Below are 18,867 nucleotides of genomic sequence, written 5' to 3' on the forward strand. Positions count from 1 at the left end.
CAATAAAACATTGCTGAATAAAATTAAAGACGACCTAAATAAATGGAAAGGCATTCCATGTTTATGGGTCAGAAGATTTAACATGGTTAAGATGGCAATACCAACCAAATTGGTCACGGATTCAACTGAATCCTATCAAAACCCCAGGTTCCTTTCTTGTAGAAATTGACAAGCTGATCCTAAAATTCATATAGAAATGCAAGGGACCACCAGGCACAGTGGCTCATGCCTCTAATCCCAGCACTTTGGGAGGCCGAGGCAGGCGGATCACAAGGTCAGGAGATCGAGACCATCCTGGCTAACATGGTGAAACCCCGTCTCTACTAAAAATATAAAAAATTAGCCGGGTGTGGTGGCGGGCGCCTGTAGTCCCAGCTACTTGGGAGGCTGAGGCAGGAGAATGGTGTGAACCCATGAGGCAGAGCTTGCAGTGAGCCGAGATCGTGCCACTGCAGTCCAGCCTGGGCGACAGAGTGAGACTGTCTCAAAAAAAAAAAAGAAATGCAAGAGACCGGGCAAGGTGGCTCATGTCTGTAATCCCAGCACTTTGGAGGCCAAGGCACGTGGATCACCTGAGGTCAGGAGTTTGAAACCAGTCTGGCCAACATGGCGAAACCCCATCTCTTCTAAAAATACAAAAATTAGCCAGGCGTGGTGGAGGGCGCCTGTAATCTCAGCTACTTGGGAGGTTGAGGCAGGAGAATTGCTTGAGCCCGCAAGGCGGACGTTGCAGTGAGCGAGATCACACCATTGCACTCCAGCCCAGGTGACAGAGCGAGACTCCATCTCAAAAAAAAAAAAAAAAAAAGAAAGAAAGAAAGAAATGCAAGGGACCCAGGCCGGGTGTGGTGGCTCACACCTGTAATCCTAGCACTTTAGGAGGCCAAGATAGGTGGATCACTCGAGGTCAGGAGTTCAAGACCAGCCTGGCCAATATGGTGAAACCCCATCTCTACTAAAAATACAAAAATTAACTGGAGTGGTGATCCACGCTTGTAATCCCAGCTACTCAGGGCTGAGGCAGAAGAATGGCTTGAACCCAGGAGGCAGAGGTTGCAATGAGCCGAGATCGCGCCACTGCACACTCCAGCCTGGGCAACAAAGCTAGATTCTGTCAAAAAGGAAGGGGAAGAGGAAGGGGAAGGAGAAGGGAGGCAAGGGACCCAAAATAACTGATACAATCTTGAAAAAGAACAAAGGTGGAGGACTGACACTTCCCAATTTCAAAATATGTTACAAAGCTACAGCCATCAAGGCAGTGTGGTACTGGCATAAAGAAAGACATATAGATCAACAGAATAGAATTGAGAGCCCAGAAATAAACTCTTACATTTATATTGTCAACTAATTTTTGATAAAACTGCCAAAAATATTCATTAGGCAAGAGGCAATCTTTCAATAAATGTGTTGGAACAACTGGATATCCACATACAATTCAAATAATGATGCTAGGACAACTGGATATCTATATGCTACTTCACACTATACACAAAAATTAACTCAAAATGGAGCAAAGACCTAAATACAGGAGCTAAAACTATAAAACTCTAGCTGAGTGTAGTGTTGTATGCCTGTAGTCCCAGCTATCGAGGAGGCTGAGGCAGCATGATCATCTAAGCCTGGGAGTTCCACTCCAGCCTAGGCAACAGAGCAAGACTCCATCTCAAAAAAAAAAAAAGTCCTCCCAAGGGCCAGGCGCAGTGGCTCACACCTGTAATCCCAACACTTTGGGAGGCTGAGGCAGGTGGATCACCTGAGGTCAGGAGTTCAAAATCAGCCAGGCCAACATGGTGAAACCCCGTCTCTACTAAAAATACAAAAAATTAGCCAGGCATTGTGGCGGGAGCCTGTAATCCCAGCTACTCAGGAGGCTGAGGCAGAATTTCTTGAATCCAGGAGGCGGAGGTTGCAGTGAGCTGAGATCGTGCCATTGCACTCCAGCCTGGGCAACAAGAGCAAAACTCCGTCTCAAAAAAAAAAAAAAAAAAAAATTCCTCCCAAAACTTAACAAGAAAATAAAATTCTTAAAAGAAGCATAGGAGGGAGTAAATCTTCATGATCCTGGGGAAAGCAATGTTTCTTATATACATTACCAAAAGCACAAACAATTTAAAAAATCAATAAATTGATTTACTGAAAATGTAAAACCTTTGCATGTCAAAAAAACAACACCATCAAGAAAGCTCAAAGAGACTGAGCACAGCGGCTCATGCTTGTGATCCCAACACTTTGGGAGGCTGAGGTGGGCATATCACTTGAGCTCAGGAGTTTGAGACCAGCCTGGGCAACATGGTGAAACTTGGTCTCTACAAAATTAGCCAGGCATAGTGGCGCACATCTGTAGTCCCAGCTACTCAGGAGGATGAGGTGGGAGGATTGCTTGAGTCCAAGAGGTCAAGGTTGCAGTGAGCCAAAATTGCACTACTCCTGCCTGGGTGACAGACTGAGACCCTGTCTCAAAAAAGAAAATAAAAACCACAGAATAAGAATATGCAAGGAATGCAGCCAGGTGCAGTGGCTCAGGCCTGTAATCCCAGCACTTTGGGAGACCGAGACAGACAGATCACAAGGTCAGGAGTTCGAGACCAGCCTGGCCAACATAGTGAAACCCCATCTCTACTAAAAATACAAAAATGAGCTGGACATGGTGGCGAGCGCCTGTAGTCCCAGCTACTCGGGAGGCTGAGGCAGGAGAACTGATTGAAACTGGGAGGCGGAGGTTGCAGTGAGCTGAGATTATGCCACTGCACTCCAGCCTGGGCAACAGAGCGAGACTCCATCTCAAAAAAAAAAAAAAACAACAACAACAACAAAAAAAAAACAGAATGCCAGGTGCAGTGGCTCACGCCTATAATCCAGGCACTTTGGGAGGCCGAGGCAGGCGGATAATTTGAGGAGAATTCGACACCAGCCTGGCCAACATGGCAAAACCCAATCTCTACTAAAACTACAAAAATTAGCTGGGCGTGGTGATGGGCATCTGTAATCCCAGCTACTAGAGAGGCTGAGGCAGGAGAATTGCTTGAACCCAGAAGGCAGAGGCTGCAGTGAGCAGAGATGGCGCCACTGCACTCCAGCCTGGGCAATAGAGCGGACTCCGTCTCAAAGAACAAAAATGATATATAAAGAATTACTCCGGGCTGTGCGCAGTGGCTCACGCCTGTAATCCCAACACTTTGGGAGGCCAAGGACGGCGGATCATGAAGTCAGGAGTTCGAGGCCAGCCTGACCAACGTGGTGAAACCCTGTCTCTACTAAAAATATAAAAATTAGCCGGAGGTGTTGGTGCGCACCTGTAATCCCAGCTACTCAGGAGGCTGAGGCAAAAGAATCACTTGAACCTGGGAGGTGGAGGTTGCAGTGAGCTGAGATCACGCCACTGCACTCCAGCCTGGGCAACAGAATAAGACTCCATCTCAAAATAAATAAATAAATAAATAATTACTCCAACTCAACAATAAAAAGATAAATAGGCCAAGCGCAGTGGCTCATGCCTGTAATCCCAGCACTTTGGGAAGCCAAGGTGGAAGACTGCTTGAGGCCAGGAGTTCGAGACCAGAACTCTAAAGTGAGATCTCATCTCTAAAATAAATAAATAAAATATATAAAGAAAAAGATGACACACCCGATTTTTGAAAAATGAGCTAGGATCTGAATAGGTATTTCTCCAAAGAAAATATACAAATGAACAATAAGCAAATGGAAAGATGTTCAACATCATTAGTTGTTAGGGAAATGCAAATCAAAACCACACTGAGAAACTACTTCACACCCACTATGGTAACAATAGATGATAAAGAGGAAAAGTAAGTTGGGGAAGGATGAGAGAAACTGGAACCCTCCTACAGTGCTAGTGAGAATGTAAAATGGTGCAACCGTGTTGGAAAAGTTTGTCTCTTAAAAAATTAAACATAGACTTACTATTACATGACCCAGCAAATCTACTCTAATATATCTACTCAAAAGAAATGAAAAGTATATGCTCCACAAAGATCTGGGCACAAATGTTCATAAAAACTTTTTTTTTTTTTTTTTGAGACACAGTGTCACTCTATCACCCAGGCTGGAGTGCAGTTGTGTGATCACGGCTCACGGTAGCCTCAACCTCCTGGACTCAGATGATCCTCCCACTTCAGCCTCCCGAACAGCTGGGACTACAAGTGCGTAGCACCATGCTCGGTTCTTTTTTTTTTTTTTTTTTTTGAGACGGAGTCTTGCTCTGTTGCCCAGGCTGGAGTGCAGTGGCACGATCTCGGGTCACTGTAACCTCTGCCTCCCAGGTTCAAGCAATTCTTTGCCTCAGCCTCCTGAGTAGCTGGGATTACAGGCACCCACCACCATGCCCGGCTAATTTTTGTATTTTTAGTAGAGACGGGGTTTCAGCATCTTGGCCAGGCTGGTCTTAAACTCTTGACTTCATGATCCACCCAGCTCGGCCTCCCAAAGTGCTGGGATTACAGGCCACCGTGCCCAGCCTCGGCTTATTTTTTGTAGAGAATAGGTTTCATCATGTTGCCCAGGCCAGTCTGGAACTCCTGGACTCCAGCGATCCACCTGCCTCAGCCTCCCACAGTGCTGGGATTATAGGCATGAGCTCCCACACCCGGCCTTCTAAAAGCTTTATTCTGGCCAGGCAAGGTGGCTCATGCCTATAATCCTAACACTTTGGAAGGCAGAGGCAGAAGAATTGCTTGAGGCCAGAGTTTAAAACCAACCGGGACAAAATCACGAGACCCCCATCTCTGCAACAAATCAAAAAATTAGCTGGGAATGGTGGCACGTGCCTGTGGTCCCAGCTACATGACAGACTGAGGCAGGAGAACTACTTCAGCCCAGGAGGGTGAAGCTGCAGCGAGCTGTTTCACTCCACTGCACTACAGCATGGCCAACAGAGCGAGACCCTATCTCCAAAAAAAAAAAAAGAAACAAAAAATGCTTTATTCACAATTCAAGTGAACATCTGAATGAATAACTCAAATGAACATCAACTGGTGAATGGATAAACAAAATGCATTGTAGCCATACAACGGAATAACTATTTGGCCCTAAAAAGAAATGAAGTACTGATACATGTTACAACATAGATGATCTTCAAAAACATTATGTTAAGTGAAAGAAGCAGCTGGGCGCTGTGGCTTACGCCTGTAATCCCATCACTTTGAGAGGCCAAGGCAGGCAGATCACTTGAGGTCAGCAGTTTGAGACCAGCCTGGCTAACATGGCAAAACCCCATCTCTACTGAAAATACAAAAATTAGCCAGGTGTGGTGGTGCACACCCGTGGTCCCAGCTACCCAGGATGGTGAGGCAGGAGAATTACTTGAACCCAGGAGGCAGAGGTTGCAGTGAGCAGAGATCACACCACTGCACTCCAGCCTAGGTGATAGAGTGAGACTCCGTCTCAAAAAAAAAAAAAAAAAAGTGAAAGCCACCAAATATAAAAGCTCATACACTATATGATTCCATTTATATAGAATGTCCAGAAAAAGTTTTTTCGTTTTTTTTTTTTTTTTTTTTAGAGACAGGGTCTCATTCTGTTGCCCAGGTTGAAGTGCAGTGGCAGGATCACGGCAAACTCAACCTTGGAGACTCAAGCAATCCTCCAACCTCAGGCTTCCAAGTAGCTGAGACTACAGCCACACACCACCAAGACGGATAAATTTTTTCTATTTTTCGTAGAGACAGGGGTCTCACTATATTGCCCAGGCTGGTCTCAAGTGATCCTCCTGTCTTGGCCTCCCAAAGTGTTGGGATCACAGGTATGAGCCACCACACTGGGCCTAGAAAAGCCAAATCTATAGAGATGAGAAATAGGTTAGTTGCCTGGAACTGAGGGTGAGAATCAGAAGTAAATAAATTGGCCAAAACTTTGTTTCTTTTTTTTTTTTTTTCAGAGACAGGGTGTTGTTATGTTGCCCAGGCTGATTTCAAACTCCTAGGCTCACGCACTTCATCTGCCTTGGCCTCCCAAAGTACTGGGATTACAGGCGTAAGCCACCATGCCTGGCCCCAAAATTTCTTTATAGGGTGATAAAAATTTCTTTTTTTTTTTTCAAGATGGAGTCTTGGCCAGGCGCGGTGGATCACACCTGTAATCACAGCACTTTAGGAGGCCGAGGCGGGCGGATCACAAGGTCAGGAGATCAAGACCATCTTGGCTAACACAGTGAAAACCCGTCTCTACTAAAAATACAAAACATTAGCCGGGCGTGGTGGCGGGCACCTGTAGTCCCAGCTACTCAGGAGGCTGAGGCAGGAGAATGGCATGAACCCGGGAGGCGGAGCTTGCAGTGAGCCAAGATGGCGCCACTACACTCTAGCCTGGGCAACAGAGCAAGACTCCGTCTCAAAAAAAAAAAAAAAAAAAAAGACAAGGTCTCACTCTGTCGCCCAGGCTGGAGTGCAATGGCGCAATCTCGGCTCATGGGAAACTCCGCCTCCCGCGTTCAAGCGATTCTCCTGCCTCAGTCTCCCAAGTAGCTGGGATTACAGGCATGCACCACCACGCCTGGGTATTTTTGTATTATTAGTAGAGACAGGATTTCACCATGTTGGCCAGGCTGGTCTCGAACTCCCAACTTCAAGTGATCCATCTGCCTTGGCCTCCCAAAGTACTGAGATTACAGGCCTGAGCCACCGCACCCAGCCGAGTGGTAAAAATTTCTAAAACCTAATTTTGGTGATGGGTGCACAACTCTGTAAATATACTCAAAGTCAATGAATTGTATAAACAAAAAACAACAAAAAACTTGGCAGCAGAATTTCAGTTATTGACATTACAATATATAGCTTTAAAATGAATCTAATCTGATTATGAACTCTCAGTTTACACGAAAGGATCCTAATTAATTGAAAATAGACTCCAGGCCAGGCGCGTGGCTCACGCCTGTAATCCCAACACTTTGGGGCCAAGGCAGGCGGATCACCTGAGGTAGGGAGTTCGAGACCAGCCTGGCCAACATGGAGAAACCCTGCCTCTACTAAAAATACAAAAATTAGCCTGGCCTGGTGGCGGGCACCTGTAATCCCAGCTACTCAGGAGGCTGAGGCAGGAGAATCGCTTGAACCCAGGAGGTGGAGGTTGCAGTGAGCCGAGATCGCACCATTGCACTCCAGGCTGGGTGACAAGAGTGAGACTCCATCTCAAAAAAAAAAAAAAAAGAAAATAGACTCTAAAACATTACAAGTGTTTAAGCAATCATGTCAAAACTTTAGAGTAATTAAGATATTAAAGTGACTATATCTTTCTTCAAAACTACCAGTACACAGCCAACATACACAACAAAAACAGACAAGGGTGTGTGTGTGTGTGTGTGTGTGTGTGTGTGTGTGTAGATAGGGGTGTGTGTGTGTGTGTGTTTAGCAACTAGGTTTCTGTCACCCAGGCTGGAGTGCTGTAGTAGGATCACAGCTCATTGCATCCTCAAACTCCTGGGCTCAAGTGATCATCTCTTCTCAGCCTCTGGAGTCGCTAGAGCCAGGCGTATGCTGTGTGCTACTATGCCCATTATTTACTTTTTTAATTTTTTGTACCAATGGGGTCTTGTTTTGTTGGCCAGGTTGGTCTCGAACTCTTGGCCTCAAATGATCCTTCCACCTTAGCTTCCCAAAGTTCTGAGATTACAGGCACGAGCCATCATTCCCAGCCAAAAACTAATAGTATTTTTATAGAATGAATGTTCAAATGCCCCAAAAACAGAAAATTTTAGTCATAACTCACTCATGGTGTGACCAAATCACGATAACATATAATACTAGGAATGTACATTTCATGATTATACACAGGCAAAGAGATGGGGCAGTATCAAAGGGAAAAAAAACAATTCTCACCATTTTAACTGGATACAGTTTATTTTATGTGTGGGATATGGGGGTGGTCATGGTTAAAGGTTTTTTTGTCTTTGTTGCTCTATATAATCACCTAGGATGGCTTCACTTTTATGACAAAAGACTAACTTCTTTCAGATGTGACAAAACTGGTATTACATAATTGTTTTTTCTTTAATGTTAATTTTACTTAATTCTAAATTAAAGACTACAGAGTAGTTAAGACTGGACCATGATTTTGAAGCCACCTCACAAGATATGCCCTATAGCTATGTTTCATTTCCTGAGCTGGCCAGACCTGTAATGCTGGCACCTGCATATTGTGCTAATAACTTCTACCGTTACTGTCTAGGACAGGAGCATTTGAGGCACAAATCTTTTCTGCTACTCAGTGTTACCTCTAGAAGGCTCACAGAAGAAGTGTCAGCTAACATTATATAATACATACTGACAACTCTCTTTCACAGGAAACTCTTTACTCCTTTTTTTTTTTTTTTTTTTTGAGATGAAGTCTTGCTCTTCTCCCCCAGGCTGGAGTGCAATGGCGTGATCTTGGCTTACTGCAACCTCTGCCTCCCGGGTTCAAGCGATTCTCCTGCCTCAGCCTCCCGAGTAGCTGGGATTACAGGCACCTGACACCAGGCCCGGCTAATTTTTGTATTTTTAATAGAGACAGGGTTTTCACCATGTTGGCCAGGCTGGTCTCGAACCCCTGACCTCAGGTGATCTGTCTGCCTTGGCCTCCCAAAGTGCTGGGATTACAGGCATGAGCCACCCTGCCTGACCAGGAAACTCTTTACTCCTAATTTTTTTCTGCTGCCTTAAGCTTTATGGCCTATCCAATGTCTTTGCTGTGTTCATTAGGATTGACAAGATTCAGTAACTTAGAGGAAATGGAAGAAAGGGTAGAACTTTGCCTAAACTCTTGGGCTATTTTAAAATAGTTGCTGCCGGGCGGGCGCAGTGGCTAACGCCTGTAATCCCAGCACTTTGGGAGGCCGAGGCGGGTGTATCGCCTGAGGTCAAGAGTTCGAGACCAGCCTGGCCAACATGGTGAAACCCCATCTCTACCAAAAAAGTACAAAAAATTAGCTGGGTGTGGTGGTGGGCACCTGTAATCCCAGCTACTCGAGAGGCTGAGGCAGGAGAATAGCTTGAACGCAGAAGGCAGAGGTTGCAGTGAGGCGAGATTGCACCACTGCACTCCAGCCTGGGCCACAAGAGCAAAACTCTGTCTCAAAAAAATAAAAAATAAAAAAAAAGTTGCTGCTTTATAGTAAGTATATATTACAAAGCAAGATAAGTATTGATATTTTTTCTATAATTTTTCATAATCATGAATGTTTGAGTATATACTATCTATATAGCACTTTGGTTTTCAAAAATGTTACACCTTTTACTCAATAAAAATCTGATGTCCCAATCTGAAACTTGTACAGTAAGCCTGCGTGATTATTTCAAATTTTGAATTAGAGTACAAAGTGAGAATTTTTTAAATTGCATTACAGTTTTCTACTACTCTTAATGCTATAGAGAGAGCAGAGAAGATTCCAGTATTTTTGCAATCTAAATTCTCTGAAGGAAAACTTTTCCTTAGTTTCAATTCACTGCCCCAAATGATATCATCAACAGTGAAACAAAAAAACAAACAAAAAAGACACCCTCCCCCCAAAAACTCCCCTCTTACCAATAGGCTTTGATTATATTCCTCTGAGATATTTAAACAGAATCTTTTTTTTGTTTGTTTTTTTTGAGATGGAATCTCACTCTGTCGCCCAGGCTGGAGTGCAGTGGTGTGATCTCGGCTCACTGCAACCTCCACCTCCCAGCTTCAACAGATTCTCCTGCCTCAGCCTCCTGAGTAGCTGGGACTAGAGGTGTGTACCACCATGCCTGGCTAATTTTTGTATTTTTAGTAGAGACTGGGTTTCACCATATTGGCCAGGCTGTTCTCCAGCTCCTGACCTCGTGATCCACCTGCCTCGGCCTCCCAAAGTGCTGGGATTACAGGTGTGAGCCACTGCACCTGGCCTTAAACAGGATCTTTTTCAAGTTAGGTGGCAGATATTCAACTTTGTCCATAAATGTATCAGTTTAGTCTCATCTTTTAATCTCTGACTAATTAGATAAACTATGGAAATACCTATATTTACTAATGCATAGTCACTCTGTAACATACCTTGAAAGGCACATCTCTCTAAACGGGATCAATTAGTTTAAAAAAAAAATACACACTATGATACTACAGCTGTAAAAATATAGCACCTCTAGTTTAACCACAATTATTAAGTCTCTAGGCATATGAGGGTAAACCTGAATGATTGGCTCCTTAGCAATGACAAGACAAGCTGTATTTCTGTGAACTAGCTAATTGCTTACTTAATACGCCAGGATATTTTGAAAGTACTGTACTTTATGTACTTATTTCATGTAACCCTCATGTTATAGAAAACAGCAGAGATTAAGGAATTTACTCCAGGTCACAGTGTGAGTATGGCCAAAGGAATCTGAATTCACTTTTGACACACCACAAAGAGGAACATTATAAACATGACTAGTAAATGCAATGAAGAACCTGTGCAATGAAGCTTGCTGAATTAAGTCAGAAGACACTACCACTATGTGATCTTTGGCTATTATCTGGCCTATGCCTCAGTTTCCTTACTATAAAATGAGGAAGACTGCCCTGATAGGCACCAATGTTTAAAAACTTGGTGTAATAAATTAATTAAAGGCTATAAATTCACAAATAGAAACTATCAGAAGATTTTCTAAGAATCTAAACTTCTCCCATTTTCCAGAATTTTTTTTTTTTTTTAAATTTCAGGGTAATCTGGATGTCACCGAATCTCCTTGGATTGCCAACCCAATCCTACTCCAAATCTTCCATTATCCATCTTGAGGCACCTCTTAGAATAAATAACACACTAAAAAGAAACATTTTCAACTCCAAAAAGTATTGCTAAGACATATTTTACAGAAGTCTTTTCCTCAAAATCCTCTTTAATTGCCTTTGCTCTTTCCCCAAACTTTCTCTCCCCAAGGTCGGGGCCATATTTCTTTCTCTTTCCTATTTCCACCCATTTTTCTGACCTCCTCCTCACACCCTCTCAAAATCCTACTTGCTTGTACCCAGCAGGACAAAAGCCCTGGAACACCTACTGTTCTTGAAACACAAGAAAGTGAAAAGAAAAAGTCCCAGTTTATACAGGAATTTTAATACAGTACTGTACTTTGAAAAAAGAATAAGCCTGGCCGGGCGCGGTGGCTCACACCTGTATTTTGAGAGGCCGAGGCAGGCAGATCACCCAAGGTTGGAAGTTCCAGACCAGCCTGACCAACATGGAGAAACCCCGTCTCTACTAAAAACACAAAAATTAGCCAGGCCTGGTGGCGAGCGCCTGTAATCCCAGCTACTCGGGAGGCTGAGGCAGGAGAATCGCTTGAACCCGGGAAGTGGAGGCTGCAGCGAGCCGAGATTGCGCCATTGCACTCCAACCTGGGCGAATAGAGCAAGACTCCGTCTCAGAAAAGAACAACAAAAAAAGAATAAACCCAGTTTGGAAATTCTATCAGTTCAACTAATGAAGATATAAAGCACCTTCCTATCCAGTTTTCTCCCCTGCCCTGCTCCAAAGCCACTGTCATAGAGAACCAACATAACTGATAAAGAGTATGGTATATGGTATATATAATGAAAGTAATCTCATATTTGTTTCCAATTGTATCTAGTGTACCATTATGTTCGATTAAGAGGCTAGGTGGAATTCTGTATGAAAACATCATTGAGTCTTCCTCGGCGCTGCCTACGAAGGTGGCAGCCATCTCCTCCTCGGCATCATGGCTGCCTTTAGACCCCTTGTGAAGCCCAAGATCGTCAAAAAGAGAACCAAGAAGTTCATCCGGCACCAATCAGACCGATATGTCAAAATTAAGCGTAACTGGCGGAAACCCAGAGGCAGTGACAACAGGGATCATAGAAGATTCAAGGGCCAGATCTTGATGCCCAACATTGGTTATGGAAGCAACAAAAAAACAAAGCACATGCTGCCCAGTGGCTTCCGGAAGTTCCTGGTCCACAACGTCAAGGAGCTGGAAGTGCTGCTGATGTGCAACAAATCTTACTGTGCCGAGATCGCTCACAATGTTTCCTCCAAGAACTGCAAAGCCATCATGGAAAGAGCTGCCAACTGGCCATCAGAGTCACCAACCCCAATGCCAGGCTGCGCAGCAAAGAAAATGAGTAGACAGCTTGTGTGCACATTTTCTGTTTAAATAAATGGAAAAACTGCCAAAAAAAAAAAAAATCATCGAAAAAGCACACACTGACCGGATGCAGTGGCTCACGCCTGTAATCCCAGCACTTTGGGAGGCCAAGGCTGGCAGATTGCCGGAGCTCAGGAGTTCAGGCCCACCCTGGGCAACATGGTGAAACCCCATCTCTACTAAAATACAATTATCCAGGCATGGTGGTGTGCGCCTGTAGTCCCAGCTACTCGGAAGGCTGAGGCACGAGAATCGCTTGAGCCCGGGAGGCGGAGACTGCAGTGAGCCGAGATCGGGCCACTGCACTCCAGCTTGGGCTACACAGTGAGACTCTGTCTCAAAAAAATTAAAATAAAATAAAAAGCCTGGTGGGGTGGCTCACACCTGTAATCCCAGCACTTTGGGAGACTGAGGCAGGTGGTCACCTGAGGTCAGAAGTTCAAGATCAGCCTGGGCCACATGGTGAAACCCCGTCTCTACTAAAATACAAAAAGTTAGCCGGGTGATGTGGCACGCCCCTGTAATCCCAGCTACTCGGGAGGCTGAGATAGGAGAATCGCTTGAACCCAGGAGGCAGAGGCTGCAGTGAGTCGAGATTACACCACTGCACTCCAGCCTGGGTGACAGAGGGAGCCCCTGTCTCAAAAAAAAAAAAAGCCAGGCACGGTGGCTCACACCTGTAATCCTAGCACTTTGGGAGGCCGAGGCGGGTGGATTACGAGGTTAACAGATCGAGACCATCCTGGCTAACAGTGAAACTCTATCTCTACTAAAAATACAGAAAATTAGCTGGGTGTGGTGGCACGCGCCTGTAGTCCCAGCTACTCAAGAGGCTGAGGCAGGAGAATCGCTTAAACCCAGGAGTCGAGATCATGCCACCGCACTCCAGCCTGGGTAACAGAGCAAGACTCTGTCTCAAAAAAAAAAAAAAAAAAACCAGAAAGAAAGAAAAGAAAAAGCACACACCTCAATATCCACTTTCTAAACTGTGTGATTTTGATTTAGTCTCATTTGATTATGAAAAGAACAGTATTGGCCAGGTACGGTGGTTTATGCCTATAATCCCAGCATTCTGGGAGGCCGAGGCTGGTGGATCATTCGAGGTCAGGAGTCCAAGAACAGCCTGGCCAATATGGTGAAACCCTGTCTCTACTAAAAATGCAAAAATTAGCCAGGTGTGGTGGCGCATGCCTGTAATCCTAGCTACTTGGGAGGCTGAGGCATGACAATTGCTTGAACCCGGGAGCCTGAGATTGCAGTGAGCTGAGATCGCACCATTGCACTCCAGCCTGGGCAACAGAGTGAGACCCAGTCTCAAAACAAAACAAACAAACAAAAAGAACAGTATTATTTTAGGCCACTTAGTTTCTTAAAGTGTTCAAAATTCTATATATACACCATCTCAATCTTTTGTCAACAGTAGGGCAGGTGCCAGAGGAGAAAAACTGAGGGTGAGGCAAGGGAAAGGAAGCCCCTATGTAATTAGAGCAAACATCTGACATCAGTCATTAACCCATGTATTCAACTAGACATTGGAATTTAGATGCTAAACTACCAAGAGGTTATCAACTGATGATCATTTGGTCCAGGATCAGTGGTTTAGTATGACAACATCTTTGAACTTCAGGTGCAGTTTGTCATTTTTTGATAAATTTATCTAGGGAAAAAAAAAGTTATTCCATAAAGATTAACAAACCACTAAGCCAGCCAAGGTAAAACCAAGCTATGCACTAGGAAATACAATTCTAAATTTAGCACCCTTAAATTACAGCTAGGAAAGCCCTCATACCACCATTCACAAGTCGCTGTTCAGGCAACTTATTTCTGGCAAGCTAAATCAACGCTGTCAACTGGCTTTTTTTTCTCCACCCCAAAATTACATTAATTATTCTGAAAAAAATACAGACATCTTCAACTTGGGGAAAGGTTACAAGTGCCGTGTGTCCTTATAAATGCTTATTTTAGAAAGTCACACGGAAGGGAGTTTAAAAAAAAAAAAGCAAACAAACAAACCCTGGAAGATTGGAAGATGCAGCAGAGCCCCCTTGCTCCCGAAATAAAACTCCTGGTGGCTGTAACAGCAGCGGCAGTGCTACTCCCGACAGAAGTTTTCAGCTGTCACTTCTAACAGCTGAGCGCTTCCTAGGAGAGAAGCGACAGGCCGAGAAGAGAGGTGGTTGTGGGAGGTCTGAAGATTTAATACTTGAAATTCTACACTCGAAGGGAAACCCTCCACACTTCACCTGCACTTACGGGACACCCAGCAAGAGCAGCCCCCGTCTCCCCAACACACGCTCACGCCACCCGCGCCCCGCCACATTCAAGTCCAACAGCTCGAGGAATCGACCACGCGCCCGTTCTCTTTCCCCCTTCAGATTGCTCGGAGCTGCGCTGACCTGGGGCTAAGGGTGCGACCTGCACCTGCGAGCCCGCAGAGGCCTCACACCTAGGGCCATGACCAACCCCGCCCGCTACCCTGTCTCGGGCCGCGCGACCCTCAGCTCCTCAGGAGCCCCCCTGGGTCTCCACGCTCTAGGACACACCGCGCTTCCTGCGCCCGCGCCGCCGCCCCGGCCCTGTCACCTCGGGCCCCCGGGGACCCCGGGCCTCACCCCCTCCTCCAGCTCATCCTCAGAGCCCGCGTCCTCTGGCTGGTCCAGGTCTATGTCAAACACTCCTGCCATGTCCTCAGCTTCCCTGTCTCGGAAGTCCGGCGCTGAGTAAAAGCCGTCCCGCCTCCTTCGTCGCCTCATGGGCCCGGACCCGCCGTAGCCACCACAGCCGCTGCCGCCATCACCGGCTGCTTAGGCTCAGTGCGTCTGCGCCTAGGCCCTAGACTGGCTCCTAAAGTTCAGCGTAGGAGCATGCGTACAGGGTTCCGTGAAGCCAAACAGTGGGCAGTGGACATGCGCAGAACTACCGCCAGGATCCAGGTGCTGGCAGAAACATGCGCAAAACACCAGCCGAAGCCGCGCTTGGAGACTAGAGCATGCGCATCGTCAGCTAGAGCGTTCGGTGGACAGTGAGCATGCGTACCATATCTGAAGTTCGTAAATTGAAATTGAACATGCGTAATTAATCTTTCTGAATAGGAAAAAATATATACACAACAAAACTCTCCGTTTATGGAACATGCGCATTCGTTCTTAGTAAGTTTTTCGTGTTGAAAGTGAGCATGCGCATGGTGAGTAGGTTGCTCCGAAGTTTGAACCGGAGAGAAGCGCTGGTCAGCGTCTGGCGGTGAGTCGGGTTACGTGTGGGGAACTCCTGGGGCCCGTGGGGAACGGGAGGCCTTTTGGCTTTGCTGTTTACTAGTTCTGTGGCCTTGGAAAAGTCAATAACCTTTCAGAGCCTCAGTTTCCTTATCTGTAAAATGAGGATAATAATATACCTACTTTGTCGGTTTGACATTTTAAGCACAGAGTCTGTCTCACAACCCGCGGCTCATTTCCAGTGCTGCATAGACCTGATGTGAAGTCTTTATCAAAAATTGTCTTTTCCTAGGTAAAAATAATGAGGACCTGCTCTAATGTTTCTTTTGCTTTCTATCTTTTTAAAATGGAGACAGGGTCTCGCTGTGTTGCCCAGGCTGATCTGGAATCCCTGGGCTCAGGTGATCCTCCCGCCTCGGCCTCCCAAAGTACTGGGATTACAGGCATGAGCCATTGCGCCCGGTTAATATTTCATCTGGTTTTCTTTCTCCAAGTTGCATCTTTCTTGCTATCCTACCTGAGCTAAACACAAAATCTTTCTTACAGGTCTTACTAAAGTACCAGGCTAGACTAGTGGAGAAAGTGTTAAGCCATTATTTAGAAGAGAGAAAATTAATGTTAATTGAATGTACAATGTTGGGCACACTTCTGTGTTCTACATGTTCATGTGGTGTGAAGGGTGGTACTGCCAGTTTCTTCAATCAGCATTTGTTTTGTCTTGTTTTTATTTTTTTAATTTTAATTTTTTTTGTGTGTGTGAGACAGGAGGATGTCACTTTGTCACCCAGGCTGGAGTGCGGTAGCAAGATCTTGGCTCATTGCAGCCTCTACCTCCCAGGCTCAGGTGATCCTCCCACCTCAGCCTCCCGAGTAGCTGGGACTGCAGGCGCACACCACCACGCCAAGATAATGGTTGTATTTTTTGTACAAGCAGGGTTTTGCCATGTTGACCAGGTCTGGAACAGCCAGGCTCACGTGATCCTCCCAACTCAGCCTCCCAAAATGCAGGGATTACAGGTGTGAGCCACGCACCCAGCCTCTTTTTTTCTTTTATCACTCCTCAACTGAGGAGAATGTTTTGTTTTAAACGTATGTTTAGGAAAAAAGTGATTACAAATCAGATTTTGGAGACTATTGAGCTGTGTATGAATGGATTCAGATACAGTAAATCACAAATCCCAAAACCACATAGAGAGTAAGAGAACTTCTTTGAATGACTAGCTCCTTAGACAACACAGCTGTTCTACCTCTAACATTATATACATATGTGGCATTTTAAAATGACTTTTTGGGCCAGGCACGGTGGCTCATGCCTGTAATCCCAGCACTTTGGGAGGCTGAAGTAGGTGGATCACAAGGTCAAGAGTTCAAGACCAACCTGGCCAACATGGTGAAACCCCATCTCTACTAAGAATACAAAAATTAGCCAGGCGTGGTGGCGCGTGCCTGTAATCCCAGCTACTCGGGAGGCTGAGGCAGGAGAATCGCTTGAACCTGAGAGGCAGAGGTTGCAGTGAGCCGAGAGCATGCCACTGCATTCTAGCCTGGGTGACAAAACAAGACTCCGTCTCAGGGGAAAAGAAAAAAAAAAGACTTTTTATTGATGTATAATTAACATATATGGCATTTTATTTGTTCTTATTAGTAATGTAGTGGTTCTCAAAGCCTATTTTTTTCCAATTACAGGTTGTTTTTAGAGGTAATACACCTAGTTTGTGGCTCAGCATGTCAATTGTAACAGTGCAACTTGGTCAGTGTGGCAATCAGATTGGTTTTGAAGTTTTTGATGCTTTGCTTAGTGACTCACACAGTTCCCAGGGACTCTGCTCTAAGAGAGAGAATGAGGCATATCAAGCATCTTGCAAAGAAAGATTCTTCAGTGAGGAGGAGAATGGAGGTAGGTGTGGCCCACAGTCCTCTCCTTTACTCTGATGTAACCAAACCCTTCAAAGCCAGGCCTTCCACATGGTTTTCAAACCCCATTCCTTCCCATCTCACTAGGGAATGACTTTGTTTTTGCTTTTCGTTTCTATGTTAATAATCTTTGGTTTTCCGGTGGCATTTTCCCTTCTACATGCTCAGATCTCACCAATTTAAAACCAACCATCCCCATCCATCACTTCTACCCTCTCCTTCTCCATCCTCTGCTGCAACAATTCTGAGCTGGATGTTGTACCCATGGTATTTTGTACCCCTAAATATGATGTTCCTTTGGTGTGGATTTGTTTGGTCGTATCATATCATGTTGCAGATGTGTTTATCTTTCCCACAAGTCTTTTTTTTTTTTTTTTTTTGAGATGGAGTCTCGCTTTGTCACCCAGGCTGGAGTGCAGTGGCGCGATCTCGGCTCACTGCAAGCTCCGCCTCCTGGGTTCACGCCATTCTCCTGCCTTAGCCTCCCCTAGTGGCTGGGACTACAGGCGCCCGCCATCACGCCCGGCTAATTTTTGGTATTTTTAGTAGAGACGGGGTTTCACCGTGGTCTCGATCTCCTGACCTCGTGATCTGCCCGCCTCGGCCTCCCAAAGTGCTGGGATTACAAGCGTGAGCCACTGCGCCCGGCCCTCCCACAGGTCTTTTTTTTTTTTTTGAGACAGAGTCTCACTCTTGCCCAAGCTGGAGCGCAGTGGTGTGATCGCAGCTCATTGCAACCTCTGCCTCCTGGGTTCAAGCAATTCTCGTGCCTCAGCCTCCTGAGTAGCTGAGATTACAGGCACACACCACCAAGTCTTGCTAATTTTGTTTTTTTGTTTTTTGTTTGTTTTTTGTTTTGAGACAGTGTTTTGCTTTTATTGCTCAGGCTGGAGTGCAATGGCGCAATCTTGGCTCACTGCAACCTCCGCCTCCCAGGATCAAGCGATTCTCCTGCCTCAGCCTCCTGAGTAGCTGTGATTACAGGAGCCTGCCACCACGCCCAGCTAATTTTTTGTGTTTTTAGTAGAGTTAGGGTTTCACCATGTTGGCCAGTCTGGTCTTGAACTCCTGACCTCAGGTGATCCGCCCGCCTCGGCCTCCCAAAGTGCTGGGATTACAGGTGTGAGCCACCGCACCTGGCCAATTTTGTATTTTTAGTAGAGTCAGGGTTTCACCATGATGGCCAGGCTGGTCTCCAATTCCTGGCCTCAAGTGATCCACCTGCCTCAGCCTCCCAAAATGCTGGGATTACAGGCATGAGCCACCACACCCAGCCTCCCACCTGCCCTTTCTAAGGCTAGTTTGATGTCTTCATCTCTGTATTCCCAGCACAGTCCATGGCACATCATAAGCATTCAGCATATGTTTGTAGACCTGACCCAGGTATTCTTTTTCTTTTTTTTTTTTTTTTTTTTTTGAGACAGAATCTCACTCTGTCACCCAGGCTGGAGTGCAGTGGTGCAACCTTGGCTCAGTGCACTCTCTGCCTCCCAGGTTCAAGCAGTTCTCCTGCCTCAGCCTCCCGAGTAGCTGGGATTACAGGCACATGCCATCATGCTGGCTAATCTGACCCAGGTACTCTTTTAGGCCCACACTAATTCAGCCTGCTTAGCAAATGCTGGGCTTGGTAAACATCTGCATATGCCTGC

At 45.6% G+C, this 18,867-nt stretch overlaps 2 protein-coding genes and 1 pseudogene across 15 annotated transcripts in view; 2 read left to right on the forward strand and 1 right to left on the reverse strand.

Moving 5' to 3' along the window:
* Positions 1 to 15,078, reverse strand: part of RPS6KB1 (ribosomal protein S6 kinase B1) — a 57,177-nt gene extending 42,099 nt beyond the window's left edge. For 5 of the 9 annotated variants that reach the window (XR_008653095.2, XM_063628518.1, XM_063628519.1 and 2 more), the window contains exon 1: positions 14,705 to 14,926. Coding sequence is in view for 8 of the 9 variants with exons in the window: in XM_063628518.1 (XP_063484588.1) it covers positions 14,705 to 14,845 (141 nt within the window). In the remaining variant the exon portion in view is untranslated. Of the gene's footprint in view, positions 1 to 14,704 lie in introns of all 9 variants that reach the window. The other 4 variants (XM_055256734.2, XM_055256732.2, XM_055256731.2 and 1 more) reach the window with 3 other exon arrangements.
* LOC129469767 (large ribosomal subunit protein eL32-like) lies at positions 11,627 to 12,133 on the forward strand (annotated as a pseudogene).
* TUBD1 (tubulin delta 1) overlaps positions 15,011 to 18,867 on the forward strand; it is a 29,433-nt gene continuing 25,576 nt past the window's right edge. For 3 of the 6 annotated variants that reach the window (XM_055256740.1, XM_055256739.1, XM_055256742.1), the window contains exons 1-2: positions 15,086 to 15,332; positions 16,991 to 17,201. In XM_055256740.1, coding sequence (XP_055112715.1) covers positions 17,030 to 17,201 — 172 coding nt within the window. In that variant the 5' untranslated portion in view covers positions 15,086 to 15,332; positions 16,991 to 17,029. Of the gene's footprint in view, positions 15,333 to 16,990; positions 17,202 to 18,867 lie in introns of all 6 variants that reach the window. The other 3 variants (XM_055256738.2, XM_055256746.2, XM_055256744.2) reach the window with 3 other exon arrangements.

Source organism: Symphalangus syndactylus, chromosome 20 (genome assembly GCF_028878055.3).
Source record: "Symphalangus syndactylus isolate Jambi chromosome 20, NHGRI_mSymSyn1-v2.1_pri, whole genome shotgun sequence".
NCBI lineage: Eukaryota > Metazoa > Chordata > Mammalia > Primates > Hylobatidae > Symphalangus > Symphalangus syndactylus.